General features: G+C 40.7%; 1 protein-coding gene across 1 annotated transcript in view; it reads right to left on the bottom strand.

Annotated features, from left to right (window-relative positions):
• Positions 1 to 2,927: 2,927 nt before the first annotated feature.
• Positions 2,928 to 14,146, bottom strand: part of Fam179b (family with sequence similarity 179, member B) — an 82,302-nt gene continuing 71,083 nt past the window's right edge. Inside the window, exons 17-20 of the mRNA XM_005376871.2 lie at positions 9,011 to 9,200; positions 7,686 to 7,905; positions 5,211 to 5,297; positions 2,928 to 4,052 (exon numbers count right to left, since the gene is read on the bottom strand). Coding sequence (XP_005376928.1) covers positions 3,787 to 4,052; positions 5,211 to 5,297; positions 7,686 to 7,905; positions 9,011 to 9,200 — 763 coding nt within the window. The 3' untranslated portion in view covers positions 2,928 to 3,786. The remainder of the gene's footprint in view (positions 4,053 to 5,210; positions 5,298 to 7,685; positions 7,906 to 9,010; positions 9,201 to 14,146) is intronic.

The raw sequence follows: 14,146 nt of genomic DNA on the forward strand, positions 1-14,146 counted from the left end.
GAAATAGTACATGATGTCACATATATGTGGAATCTAAAAATGTTGATTTTAAAGAAGTGGTGATTCGCAGGAGTCACATTTAGTCCCATAAGGTTTACACATAAAAAAAGTATCACATTGTACCACATAAATAAAAAATTGCTTTTTGTTTACACTGGTTGCATTTTAAAAAATAATTATTTTGGTGAGAGTTAATAAACGTAAATCTCGGCTGGGTGTGGTGGCTCACGCCTGTAATCCCAGCACTCGGGGATCGCTGAGGGTTTGAGGCCAGCCTGGGCTGCAAAGTGAGTTCAAGGCCAGTCTGACTGCAGAGTGAGATCCTGTCTCAAAAACAAAAACAAACCAAAAGTAAACAAACAAAACAAACATAAATCTGGGCTGGGGATATAGCTCAGCAGCACAAGCACCTGCCTGGCAAGCACAAGGTCCTGAGTTCAATTCTCAGTACCAAAACAAATAAATAAATAATCATAAATCTGTGCTTTGAACTGTCTTCAGAATTCCCTTACAATTAAACTTATCATATTCATCTTTATCCACAACCTACTTCTCCAGCGTTCTCCATTTCAGTTCATTGCACCAACACCGACCGGACACTGGTGTTAGAAACTTAGTAATGATCCATTATCCGCCACATCTAAGTGTATCATCAAGCCAATTTTGCCACGACTCCTTTTCAGATCCAAACTTTCAATTCTGCTTCTAATAGTTTAGTCCTCTGTGTAGAGTCTGGCTCTGAACCCTGAATTTACTTCTTCAAACTTCATGTCATCTCATAATCTTTTCAACACATTACACAGGTACACTCTCAATCCGTCAGGCTGGCGTATTTGATAAATCCATCCGTTACTACTGACAGGCTCCGGACCAGTGCTGCCGAAACGATTTCACTGGTTTCACGCTTTTCCTCCTCCACCTCATTTCCTTATCCTACTGTCCCCTGACCTCTCACCCCTGGCTTTGGGGACTGAGCTCAGTGCATCACATATAGTAGGGTCTATCACGGAGCTCTTCTAAAACTCTGGTTTTAAAAAAATACATCACCTTCACCCTTGAAAACACTGCTTCCTATCTCCAGAATAAACGTAAGCAGGCATCATGAACTTTGTAAAAAGCACTGCTTTGTGAAATCTGCTTACCTTAATGCCACTGAAGTCTCGGCTTATCTCCTGGCTCTGCCCAAGGAACAGAGTGTAGACTTCTTAGTCCTCGATGTAAAGGTGTTATCAAAATATAGAAAATCTTTATAGCTTAGGGTTCTGCTACACTAACCACTATTTTCTTTATAATACAGGAATTCCCTAATCAGTTTTATCTGGCCAGGTTCTGTATTACTACAGTCTATCGACCTGGCATGTTTATCAGACACCTTTCTCTGACGCGTGAGTTTCAAGTTCTGGAAAAGTACTTATGTAACCTCTGCTTCAGTGTTTCCAGTGGGGCCTGGTTTTCCATTTAATCACAGGCTCTCCACTACACGAGGCTGGCGGGTGGTGACTGTCAGGTCTGGGAGCAGAGGGTCAGGGTCAAGGCCAAAAAACCACAAACTATTATTTGGGACAGGATCTAAGTTGCTCAGTCTAGCCTCAAACTTGCAATCTTCCTGCCTCAGCCTCCCAAGTGGCTAAGGATTGTAGGCGTGCCTCACCACGCTTGGCTTATGGTTTTTACAGTTTTAAAGGTGAAAACCTGTTGGGAGCCACTGAAGCTGGAAAAGAAATACACGTGCAGGCTGAAGCCAGCGTGAGAACACGGGAGCCCCTCGGAGTAAACCAGCCCTTGTAACTTGCTAACTGTTTGCTGGGCAGTGAGGCGGAAATTAACCAACCTCTCCAGGGTATAAATAAACGCTCTACTGTTTTTGGGCAGTCCTCCTGCTCATCAGGCAAGAGGTAACTCCACCTGACCTCCACTATCCTCTCGTCTTTATTTTCTCAATCCTCTTGCTGTTTTCTCCCTGGGACCATAGAGACCACCGACTCCCACAAAAAACTGCTATGACATACTGTCTGTAGTTTATAAAGCTGAAAATAGTTAGTTTCTGGCTGTACACAGAAAAGTCAGCCAACTCGGAGACCTAAACTATAGGGTTATAGTATTAAACTACAGGACAAAGTACACTTAAATATAAGGTATTTTTATTTATTTAGTTAGTTTTTTAAAAATTGTTTTGAGACAGGGTCTTTCTCTAATTCAGGCAGGCCTCAAACTCATAGCGATCCTACTGCCTCAGCCTCCCAAGTGCTGGGATTACAGGCATGCGCCACCACATCTGGCATACAAGGCATTTTAAAAGTCTGTAGGTAACTATAAAATAGTGCATAGAAACAGAAAAGGTAGAAAGGTGTTTCCTTTCAGCTTAGCTTCTAATATGTAGCAGCAAACCCTATTTTTTTCCTCAGAAATTGTGGATTTAAAAAAAAAAATTAAAATTCTAAAAGCAAGCCTGTAATCCTAGCACTTGGGAGGCTGAGGTAGGAGGATCATTTCAAGTTTGAGGCCAGCCTGGATTACAAAGGGAGCCGAAGGCCAGCATGAACTGCATAGCAAGACCCTGTCTCAAAAAGACCAAAATAAAACCAAAGTCTAAAAGCAGCGAAATAGGGGGTAGTGCAGCCTAATGGTAGAGTACATGCTTAGCATCTACAAAGCCCTGAGTTCTTTCCCTGGTACTATCCCAGTCCCCCCAGAATGAGCCAGAGGTTACAATATAAAGTAGGTCAGCAACTCGAGAAGGGAAAATGACTTGCCCAAGGCTACAGAGCTCATTTCCTGGAAAGCTGGAATGAGAAGCCAGGCCTGCTGTTTACAGTGACAGGTCAGGATTAAATCCATTGAGTCAAATGAAAGCCACAGGTCAATACTGTATTTCTTCCGCTTTAACATGTATGGAAATTGGAAAAATAGGACACCTGTCACACAGCTACAGAAATAAATCCTTTTATTTTATAACATTCCTTTTCTTTTTTTTTTTTTTTTTGAGATGCATACAGTACTTGTAAGCCCAAGAATTCTGAGAAAAACTATAGAAGACCTGGCACTATTTTTGAGAATTACAGAACTGGGCAGCAAAATAACACCTTTATAAATGTTAGGACGTACAGAAATAAAATTTAGTGTTTGCACACAAGAATAGGGAGGTTACATTCAACACGTTTTCTTAAACGTGCATTTCAGAGTTTACTGTTTTCTAAAAACTTTGGTCATCATGCTTTATTATCTCGTTAAACTTCACAATGATGCAGACAATTCAACCCAAAAGGTAAGCAAATACATCACACACACAGCAGCAATAGCGAGCTAATACTGCAGAATCGTACGAGCAGACTGATTCAGAAATACATGTTTTTTCACAAACAGCACACAAAACTGAGTTTGTGATAACATAGTTCAGGGACTTTTCTTCCACTTCACAAAACAAGGCTGAGTAATGAGACATAGCAGAACATGATTACATAATAAAAATTATATTTTTAATTACAAATCTAATTGTACATAAAGGACAACAAGCTGCGGTTTCTATGGAAGAGTGAAAATGAGCAGGACTTTTCTCAAAAAATTCGCAAGTAGCATTCAGCCGCTGTGCTTCGGGTTTCACGAGCGGTGGGTACTCCTCAGGTCTCCGCGCGAGGGTGCAGTGGTGGGGCTCACAGAGGCCGCAAACCACACAGCTACTGACTTAGTGTCCTAGATGCGAAGCGCAGGCACTCGGAACGCAGCTTGAAAAACTCATTCGTCGTCGTGTAAACTGTCTTGTTCATCACCCCATATTTCATAGCAGATTCATAATTCATTTAAAATGGTCATATCGAGCAGTTCCTCTAAGCTCTTTTTGATATGCGGTGGTTGAGACGCAGCCTGATTTAACAGATTCTGACCCATCTGTGCAAAAAGTGCTTTCGATAGTTTAGCTGTGGCTGTTCGTATGTTTCCTCCAGCTCCAGGCAGGGAGCCGCTATTTGTCATGTTCCCCAAGAGGTGCCACAAAACAACCAACACCTTCTGTTCCGTAGCATGAGGCTTCCTTTGATAAAGTTCCGTAACAATATCTGAAACAAAACACATAGTAAATAGTGAGGGTTTGGAAAAAAATAAATCCAAGGCCTGATAATTTAAAAGCATCTAAAATGGTCAAGCTTCTTCCCTTTGGCAGTTATTCTAAAAAGTTAGGCTCTTCTTAAAAGAAACTTCATCTCAAAGACAGAGCTATCAAGCATTAGAATTCTATATATGGTAATCAGTTCAGGCAAACGGGGTAAAGAGGGAAATTTAATGCAAAATTAATCTGAGCGTTTTCCAAATGTAGTTATCAAACAAAAATTCAAAAATTTTCCTGTGACCATCAGTATTTGGTTTTTTTTTTTTTTGTCTTTTTGAGACAGGGTCTTGCTATGCAGTTCAGGCCTGCCTTGCTCACTTCGTAGCCCAGGCTGGTCTCAAACTCCCAATGATCCTCCCGCCTCAGCCTCCTGAATGCTGGGATTACAGGCATGCACCACCACGGCTGGCTGACCATCAATATTTGATTTTCATGTCCTCATATATTATTTTTCCTCACAGGTACATTAAACACTGGAGAGCTTTTCTTTCTTTTTTTTTCAGTGATGAGTATCAAAGCCATGGCCGTGTATGCTAGGCAAGCTCTGCTACTGAGGTATATACCCCCTACCCCAAATTACTCTGAGGAGCATAATTGGAGTCAAAGTCTTTTTTCCTTCTTTCCAGGACCTTTACACACAGGTACATCTGCAGCCCTTTTTATTATTATTATTATTATTATTATTTTTTGTCTTTTTGAGACAGAGTCTCGATATGCAGCTTAGGCTGGCCTTGAGCTCACTTTGTAGCCCAGGCTGGTCTCGAACTTGCAATGATCCTCCTGCCTCAGCCTCCTAAGTGCTGGGATTACAGGCACCCTTTTTACTTTATTTTTGTTTTGAGACAAGGCCTTGCTAAGTTGCCCAGGCTAGACTGGAATGTGTGATCTTCCTGCTTCAGCCTCCCAGATGCTGGGATTACAAACATGCACAACCATGCCTGGCTTGGTATAAATGTCTGAAGAAGTCCTCCTGGGTATCATTATGTAATCTATATCTGCTTCATAGGTAATTATATTGAACTGAGAGCTCTCCCAAAATTAAATTAACATACCCATAGTTTACCCTTACTTAATACTTCTTTAGAAATTATAATTTAAAAGTCTTTACCAGCAAGCTTTTCCGTCATATCTTGTTTTGCTTTTCCATTTAAAAATTGAGCTTTGGTGCAAAATGGTTGTAGAAGCAAGTAATTGTCTAAACAAAAACAGATACATGTTTAAAAGTAATGAGATTTTATTTTCTATTACATAGCATTGAAATGAAAAAATAAGTCATTTCTAGAGTGCAAAAGTGTTAACTTTTAAAAATCTACAGTTAATCACTATTTACAATTTTCTACAAACTTAAGAGTAATATTCTTACAGCAAATAAGATTATGTTTTACACAACTAAAGTACAATATCAAAAGAAAGGATATGAATGAAATAAATACCTCATGTAGCTGGGCGTGGTGGCGCATGCCTGTAACCCCAGCACTCGGGAGGCTGAGGCAGGAGGATAGTTATGAGTTTGAGACCAGCCTGGGCTACAAAGTGAGCTCAAGGCCAGCCTAAACTGCAGAGCGAGACCTTGCCTCAAAAAACAAAAACAAAAACAAAAACAAAAACAAAACAAAAATAAATACCTCATGTAGCATTCAAGGAGCTATCATGTGATCTGAAAAAGGACTAGCTTATCTTGGATAGGCATATTATTCCACAGGAAACCACAAATTTATTAAAAAACAAAAAGAACTGCTTCAAGGAAAGGGTTTTTTTTTGGGGGGGGTCTTTTTTGAGACAGATTTTCACTGTGCAGTTCAAACTGGTCTCAAACTCATAACAATCCTGCCTCTGCCTCCCGAGTGCTGGGATTACAGGCGTGCACCACCATGTCTGGCTTTTTTTTTAAACTTTTCATTTTGAAATAAATTATTACTTTTTTGGAGACAGCGTCTCGCTATGTAGTTCAGGCTGGCCTTGAGCTCACTATGTAGCCTAGGCTGGCCTTGAACTCATGACGATCCATTTGCCTCAGCCTCCCAAGTGCTGGGATTACAGGTATGTGCCACCATGCCAGGCTCTGAAATACGTAATTATATATTCACAGGAAGCTGTAGAGATAGCAGAGAGGTCCTATGTAACTTTCACCCAAAGGCTATGTCTTACAAAACTACAGTACAATATCAAAATGAAGGATATGGATGTACTATTCTATCTCATTTTATCGCACACATAGCTCTGTGCAACCATCACTGCAATGAAGACAGCACTACTGCATCACCACAAAGACTTCCTTAGCACCACCTCTTCAGAATGTATCTGCGCTGGTCAGCACTCTTTCACTGTGACAAAACAGCTCAGGGAATCAACTCGAAGGAAAGGTTTATAGCTGCCAGCCCATGGCTGCTTGGTCCTGTCGCTCTGGGCCTGTGGCAGCATAGGACGTCGTGGAGGGAGTGCGCAATACAGGAAACTGCTCACCTCAGCACAGTCAGGAGGCCGAGAGATGGGAGGGGACAGGGTGCTGGGAGTGTCCCCAAAGACACGTCCAATGACCTAAGCTCCTTCTGCCAGACCCCTCCCAACAGTGCCCCGGGCTGGAGGTTAAACCTTCAGCACACAAGCCTTTACGGGATGTTTAAGTCCAAATTATAAACATACTCACCCTTACCTTCCCCCCTGCCCTGAAACTCTGACAACCAATAATCTGTTGACTATCTTGGTAATTCTGTTATTTTTTAGGATGTTGTAAAAATGGAATCCTACAGGATACCCCATTTTCAGGTTATCTTTTTTTTACTGATACAATGGCTCTCAGATTCATGCAATGATTTCCATGTATCCACAGTTTGCTCTTTTTTATTGCTATGTAGTATTGCATGGTATGGGGTTGCTGTGACATGGATATGGTCCAACTGCATCCCCCAGGGATTCAAGTGTCCCAAATTAATCCCCAGGGTGATGTTAAGAGGTGGTGGGACGAGGCTGGGGATTTAGCTCAGCGGCAAAGCGCCTGCCTGGCAAGTGCAAGGTCGTGAGTTCGGTTCCCGGTACCGGAGAAAAACCAAAAAACCAAAAAAAAAAAAAAAAAAGAGGTGGTGGGACCTTGAAGAGGTGGGGCCTAGTGGGAGGCAATACTGGCCTCCTGGGTCTCTCTGGCTGTCTGTCTCACCAGAGGATTTCTCTTTCTCACGCAGTCCTGCCATGTGCCGTGTGCACACCCAGAGGAACACGCTCCAGAGTTAGCGCCACACTATCTGGACCACTGCCCCTATAGCTGTCAGCTAAGTGAACACTTTCTGGGCATGGAAGGATGCCTTGGGGCTGGATCTAGGGCCTCGAGCATACTAGGCGAGTGCTCTATCATCGTGACACCCCAGTGCAACTCCTTTTCTTTATAAGTTACGCAGCCTCAGGTATTTCATCACAGTTCAAAAAAAGCACAAAGAGATGTGTCAGTTTCACATTCATAAATAAAAAGAAGACACTATTAAATGAAAAAATTAAGTTACTAGGATTTTAGCATTAGAAAACATATGTGGGATCAGAAAGTACAAAAATAAAGTCAAAATGACTGGAATGCAGAAGTAGGCTTTCTTACCTACATGCTGACTCAGCGCCTGGACAACACTGGTAGCTGCAGCGTAGATGCCTGGGTTCTTAGAATTCAGATTGTTATCCACTATTGCTGGAATTAGCATGTTGATTATAGGAGACAAGTTGTCTTTAAGTAAAGGAATCATTTTGTGCATTGATTCTAGAGCCACCAGATTTACTTTACTGTTGGAATCATGAAGTCGAGATTTAAAAGCATCAAAGATCTGGAAATAAATTGGTAATGTATATAAAGTAAAATAATGTTTAAAGCTATTATATTTAAAATTTCTTGGCATTTCGAGGTATTTCTCCTATTTTACTCTGTTTACACATACACCCCTCCTCCCCCAAGTAGCCTATTCAACCTGAACTTAGACATGTGGAACTTTATAAAAATTTGGATGCTAAATTCAAGTGCTGAACAATCTTATAGCCAGAAGACAGAGCTTTAAGAAATCACTGCAGGGCTGGGGATTTAGCTCAGTGGCACAAGTGCCTGCCTGACAAGCACAAGATCCTGAGTTCAATTCCTGGTACCAAAAAAAACCAAAAAGAGAAATCACCCCAAAAGACACCCTAATAAATTAAAATTACAAATGTGGCTCAGTGGGTAAATGAACGATACTGTGAATTTAATATACAAGCTATTTCCTGGAAGGTGCAGGTTTTCCTTTCTTTGGTACCAGCAATTGAACTCAGGACCTCGTGTTTGCCAGGCAGGTGCTATGCCACTGAGCCATATCCCTAGCCTGGTGCTGGTTTTCTTAGTCAACTCTAAGAATTTAAATTTCTGCCAGTTGTGGTGGTGCCTATAATCCCAGCACTCAGGAGGCTGAGGCTGGAGGATCATTGTGAGTTCCAGGCCAGCCTGGGCTACAAAGTGAGCTGAAGGCCAGCCTGAACTGCATAGCGAGACCCTGTCTCAAAAAGCCAAAAAAAAAAAAAGAGGAAAAAAAAGAAAGAAAAGAACTTAAATTTCTATCTCTATTCATAACAATCTTATACATGTAAGTTTTACTGTAGAGGTTTAACCTAGTTTCAGTTTGGATTTGTAAAGAGATTTTTAGATGCAATTCACTTTTTTTTGGCAGTGCTAATGGCTGGTCCCAGGGTCTCATACATGCCAGGAAAATGGCCTACCATTGAGCTACATCTTTAGCCCCTCAGAGTAAAATTTTTATTATTATTTCTTAATCTGACCATGTTAATAATTACTCCTTACTCTTGAGAATCCTTAACTTTCGTAAACTCAAAAAATAATAATATGAATGCTAAACAACTGTGTACCATGAGCCCAGGACCTGAAAATTATTTTTGACAGGTTCTTACCTTCACAATGTTTCCAACAACAAGTTCTTGATTATTTTCAGCATCTGATAAAAGTTGCTTAATCCCACTAATACGATCACGAAAATCTTTTGCGTTTAATAAGCCTGTTAGGACTTTAATGTACTCAGCACTTTCTAAGGAATTACGAGGAACTGATCTTCTGGTGACTTCACGAACTTCAGTTATGTCTCTAAAGTTCAAGAAAGGCAAATTTAATTTCATGTTTACTTTCTTTTCTTTTTTTCTTTTTCTTTTTTGGTCTTTTGAGACAGGACAGGGCTTCACTATGCAGTTCAGACTGGCCTTGAGCTCACTTTGTAGCCCAGGCGTGTCTCGAACCCACAACGATACTCCTGCCTCAGCCTCCTGAGTGCTGGCATTACAGGCGTGTGCCACCAAGCCCAGCTATTTTCTATAAAAACCATAAACATAATAAAAATTTCATTAAAAATTCATTTAAAATATATACAAAATGATCTCAGTTATAATATCTGTTTCATAGGTCTTCACGTTCTATGGCAGGTATGGTATTTTCCGGCTGGACTCACAGGCGTCAGCGTATAGTTTAACTCATGACTAAGGCTTAATGTAGTAGGAGGGTGTCAAGCAAAATCAGCAGAGAGATGGTCACACAGGTGCCAGTATGGGGAAACCAAATGCAAGCTGTCAGACATGGAGTGTGACAGCATATGTGAAATGCTGTCTACCGAGGAAGCTTATTAAAGACTGTTCCCAGGGTGCTTATTAGTCACTTAGGCACTATCTACCCAGGACATAAAACTCCAGGCTCCCAGGAGGAAATCAGGCCTTTAGCATAACCCACACTGTTGCCCCCCAAACTCAGGCGTAGTGAGCAACCTTACCAGTTAGGGAATGGCAAGTTTCAATGCCGGACAAGCGCTAGCCCTGCAGGTGAGTCTTTTTAAGAAAGGCACCTCAGGATGGTTGAAACTCTCTTCCAAAGTTTTCTGACCCTTGAGATTTTGACTTGAACATCTTTCCCAATCCCATGCTCTATGGAAGATTAAGTGAGCTGTTGCTATCAGAGAATATTCAGAATCCTTCAACAGCAGCAGGTCTTTTTAAGGACATCAGTCCCAGGTCTGCTATGTTAACTATTTTCTGTATGTGAACATACAGAAGAAAACGAGAAACTTGAGAATAGCACGATTTGCTGTGGCAATGAGGTAGCAGCAGGCTTTTCATGGCTGCGAAGGGGTAATTCAGTGCGACACAGGATGATCCCTGAAACTAAAGTCATGCAAACTGTCAGGTCTTACGGCAGTGGTAACAATTACCAGTTACAAACGTGTCTATGACTGGTATCGTTAAAATCAATGCCAAGACTGCTGCAGTGATTCATGATGACTCCGAACCGTCTTGACAGCAGACGTAGGGATAGTGATCTAAAACGGAGATCCTGGAGGTATTTAGTATTAGGTGTAATTCATTTAAGTAAATTAATCTGGGGTTAACTTATGAAATGAGTACACAATTCTATATCATGAGCAAAATAGAGAATTTATATTTAACTGCCACATGATACAAAAAAGATAAATGAAAAGAATAAAACAGGAAAACACCCCAAGAAGCCATCCTGAAAGACGGCTCAAAGCACAGAAACAAGGAGTAGCGGCTAAAGTCTGAGTTTCCTGGGGCAGCGATGAAAGTATTATAAGATTGACTGCGGTAACAGGCGAACGACTTGTTGCATATGTCCAACACACGGAGGACGGGCTGTGCAGCTCTGTGATGAGCGCTTGCCTCGCACGCACGAGGCCCTGGGTTCAATCTCCAGTGCTACAGCACAACAAAAGCAAAACCCAAAGAGATGAATTATACCCCTTAAGCAGCTGAATTATCACATGGTATACAAGTTATACCTTCAAAACACTGCAATTAAAAAAAAGATACAACAAGCAAAGCATGATGAATATCAGACAAAGCAGACTTCAGGACAAGGAACAGTACCGGGGTAGAGAGACTTCATAATGACAAAACGAATTCATCAGAAAGTCACAACCGTCCTAAATGTATCCGTACCTAATCACACTGCATCAAAATGTATGAAGTAAAAATGAGAAAACAGGAAGACTAAATAGACAAAGTCACACATAGAGCTGGGGATGTCAGTACTCCCACGTTATTAACTGACAGAAAATCAGTGAGGACACAGGTAGAGGAGACTTGAGTAACACAATGTATCTGGACATCTTCTAGAAGGCTACGGTCAACAAGAGCAGAACACGCATCTTTTAAGGCAGATACAGATTTTCTCTCTCTCCTCCTCTTTCATTCTTTTCACTGTTTTCTGCCACCATGAACTGCTTATCCTCTGTGAAGCCCCTGTGCCAAGCCACCCTGACTAAACCTCCACGAACTGGGAGCTAAATAAAACTTTTTTCTTCAAAAAAAAAAAAAAAAAAAAAAAGCAGATATAAATTCGTCACTAAGAAAGAACATATGCCGGCTCATAAAATAAGACTACCTTAAAAAAAAAAACAAACAAACCCTGAAATACGGCTGTAGCTTAGAGGTAGAGTGCTTGCACATTATGTTCTAGGACCTGGGTTCAATCCTCACCATCAGAAGAAACAAAAACAAGCCAAAAAAACCCAAAACAAAACACAAAAACCCCACCAAAACCCCACCAAAACCCCACCCCCAAAACTCCTTGAAATTACCAACAATATGTTCGGTGAAACAACAAAACTAAAATCAAAGGGCTGGGGATTTAGCTCAGCGGCACAGTGCCTGCCTGGCAAACGCAAGGTTGTGAGTTCGATTCCCGGTACCAGAAAAAAACAAAACAAAACAAAACTACATTCAAAATCATTAACAAAAAGATATTTTGAAAATTTCCAAACACTTGGAAATAAAGTACACTTCTAAAAAGTCCGTATTAAAGAAGTAACACCAAGAGTATTACCAAGTATTAGTCAAGTACCAAATCTAAAGGTACTCTAAGACAAGAAAACTACAGACTTCATGAACACAGACACAAAAAATATGCAAATAGTTTTAGCAAAACAAATTCAGTAATATAACACATGATCATGATCAAGTAGAAAAAATTTGGGGAATATGAGTTATTTTTTCTTTTCTTGAAGTACAGTATTTAAGACTGAACCCAGGGCCTCCCACATGCTAGGCAACCACTCTACCACTGAGCTACCACCCCAACCCTTCTAATTTTTTGAGACAGAGCCTCACTAAATTGACCAAATTGGCCTCAAATTTATCATCCTCTTGCCTCAACTGCCTGAGTGCCTGGGATTATAAGTGTGTACCATCACACCCAACCCTGTACATTTTCTTTTTCTTTTTCCTTTTTTTTTCTTTCTTGAGACAGAGTTTTGCCATGCAGTTCAGGCTGGCTTTGAACTCGCTTTGTAGCCCAAGCTGGCCTCAAACTCACAGCAATACCCCTTCCTCAGCCTCCCAAGTGCTGGGATTACAGGCTAAATTTTCTTTTTAAACAGTCAAATAAGAAATTTAAAAAAAAATCAAATTCACAAAATTAACAATAAACAAAAAAAGTGTAGGACTATCTATCTTAACAGATGCTGAAGAATCACTTGATAAATTCAGCATCCATTCAGGATAAAATCTTGCACGCCAGGAATAGAAGAAAACTCCATCAACCTAAGGAAAGGGTTCTGTGAAACTTACAGCTCACCTTGCACGTGAAACACCAATGTTTCTGAGACAAGGTCTCACTGTGTGGTCCAGGCTGGCCTCAAACTCATGGCAATCTTCCTGCCTCGGCCTGCTGAGTGCTTGATAACAGGCATGTACCACAACGCCCAGCAATGCTGAACATTTTGCCCGTAAAATAGGAATGAATTAAAGGTGCTCCCTTTGGCAGCACATACACTAAAATAGGTGTGTGTTTTTTGGTTTTTTTCCCAGTACCGGGAATCAAACTCACGACCTCGCGCTTGCCAGGCAGGCGCTGTACCGCTGAGCTAAATCCCCAGCCCCAACACTAAAATAAGAATAAGCTGAAGACATCTGTTCTTATATATAGTTAACAATGTATTTGCTTTCTAGCCAGAGATGTAATAAAGTGAAATGAAGTTAGGATAAAGATTTGACAGGAGCAAATAAAATTCAGGACAATCCAGGAAAATCTTGTGAAAGAAAGTAAGCAAATGTTTGTGAAAGGATGGGTGTGTCCGAAAAGCACAGCAGTCAACTGGAAGGAGCTCTAAAGCTAAAACAATGTGAAGAAGCGAAAATCGTAGCACTGGATTATAAGAACAAAATAAAATAGATATCCACTACCTTGCACTAACATAAATATGTCAATAAATGACACAGAGAAAAGGGACAATTTTTCTTTCCAGAAAAATTCAACTAATATATTTAAAATAAAGGAGGGAAGAAATAGGTCATTCAGGCAAAAAAAAAATCACAAAATTATTGTTACAAATGGTGTCTTATCGTCGTTGCTAATATTAGTGGGTAAATGTTTTGTGAGAAATAAGGTACTTTCTTCATTTCAAATTATCTAGGATATCTACTAATTACAAAGGGAAAACAGTTATTTTACAGTGAGGAATCCACCCTAGCAGAGTGACCAAGATTAATATGATGAGTAATAAGAACAAACCAGGTGTGGTAGCACAGGCCTATAGTCCCACACAGGAGACTGAGGCAGGAGGACCATTTGAGCAGAGGAGCCTGGGGGAGTCTGAGCAACACTGAAGCTCCATCGTACAAAGAACTAAAAATAAAGACACAAGATATACCATGTGTCATGCACCAAAAAGGGAACAGGATCAATTCTGTGGAATTCTAGCAATGCAGAACCTGAATCTGTGAGAAAAATATCAGACGAAACCAAATGGAGATACAGCTGTGAAGTGAATAACTGACCAGTTCAGTATTTAGAAAAGGCCCAGCACATAGTATGTTTTTGACGTCAAAAAAACCATTTTTTGATGGGCACAAAAAAGTTTTAGATCAGAATATCTGATTCAGGATCTTGTATCATTTTATTTCAGTGTAAAAAAATGGCAGATTCTGATTCAGTAGGTCTAGAGGAAGTATAAGATTTTGCTTTTCTAGCTGGGTGTGGTGGCTCATGCCTGTAATCCTGGCACTCAGGAAGCTGAGGCAGGAGGATCCTTG

Source organism: Chinchilla lanigera, unplaced genomic scaffold, assembly GCF_000276665.1.
Source record: "Chinchilla lanigera isolate Chin_1 unplaced genomic scaffold, ChiLan1.0 scaffold00008, whole genome shotgun sequence".
Taxonomy (NCBI): domain Eukaryota; kingdom Metazoa; phylum Chordata; class Mammalia; order Rodentia; family Chinchillidae; genus Chinchilla; species Chinchilla lanigera.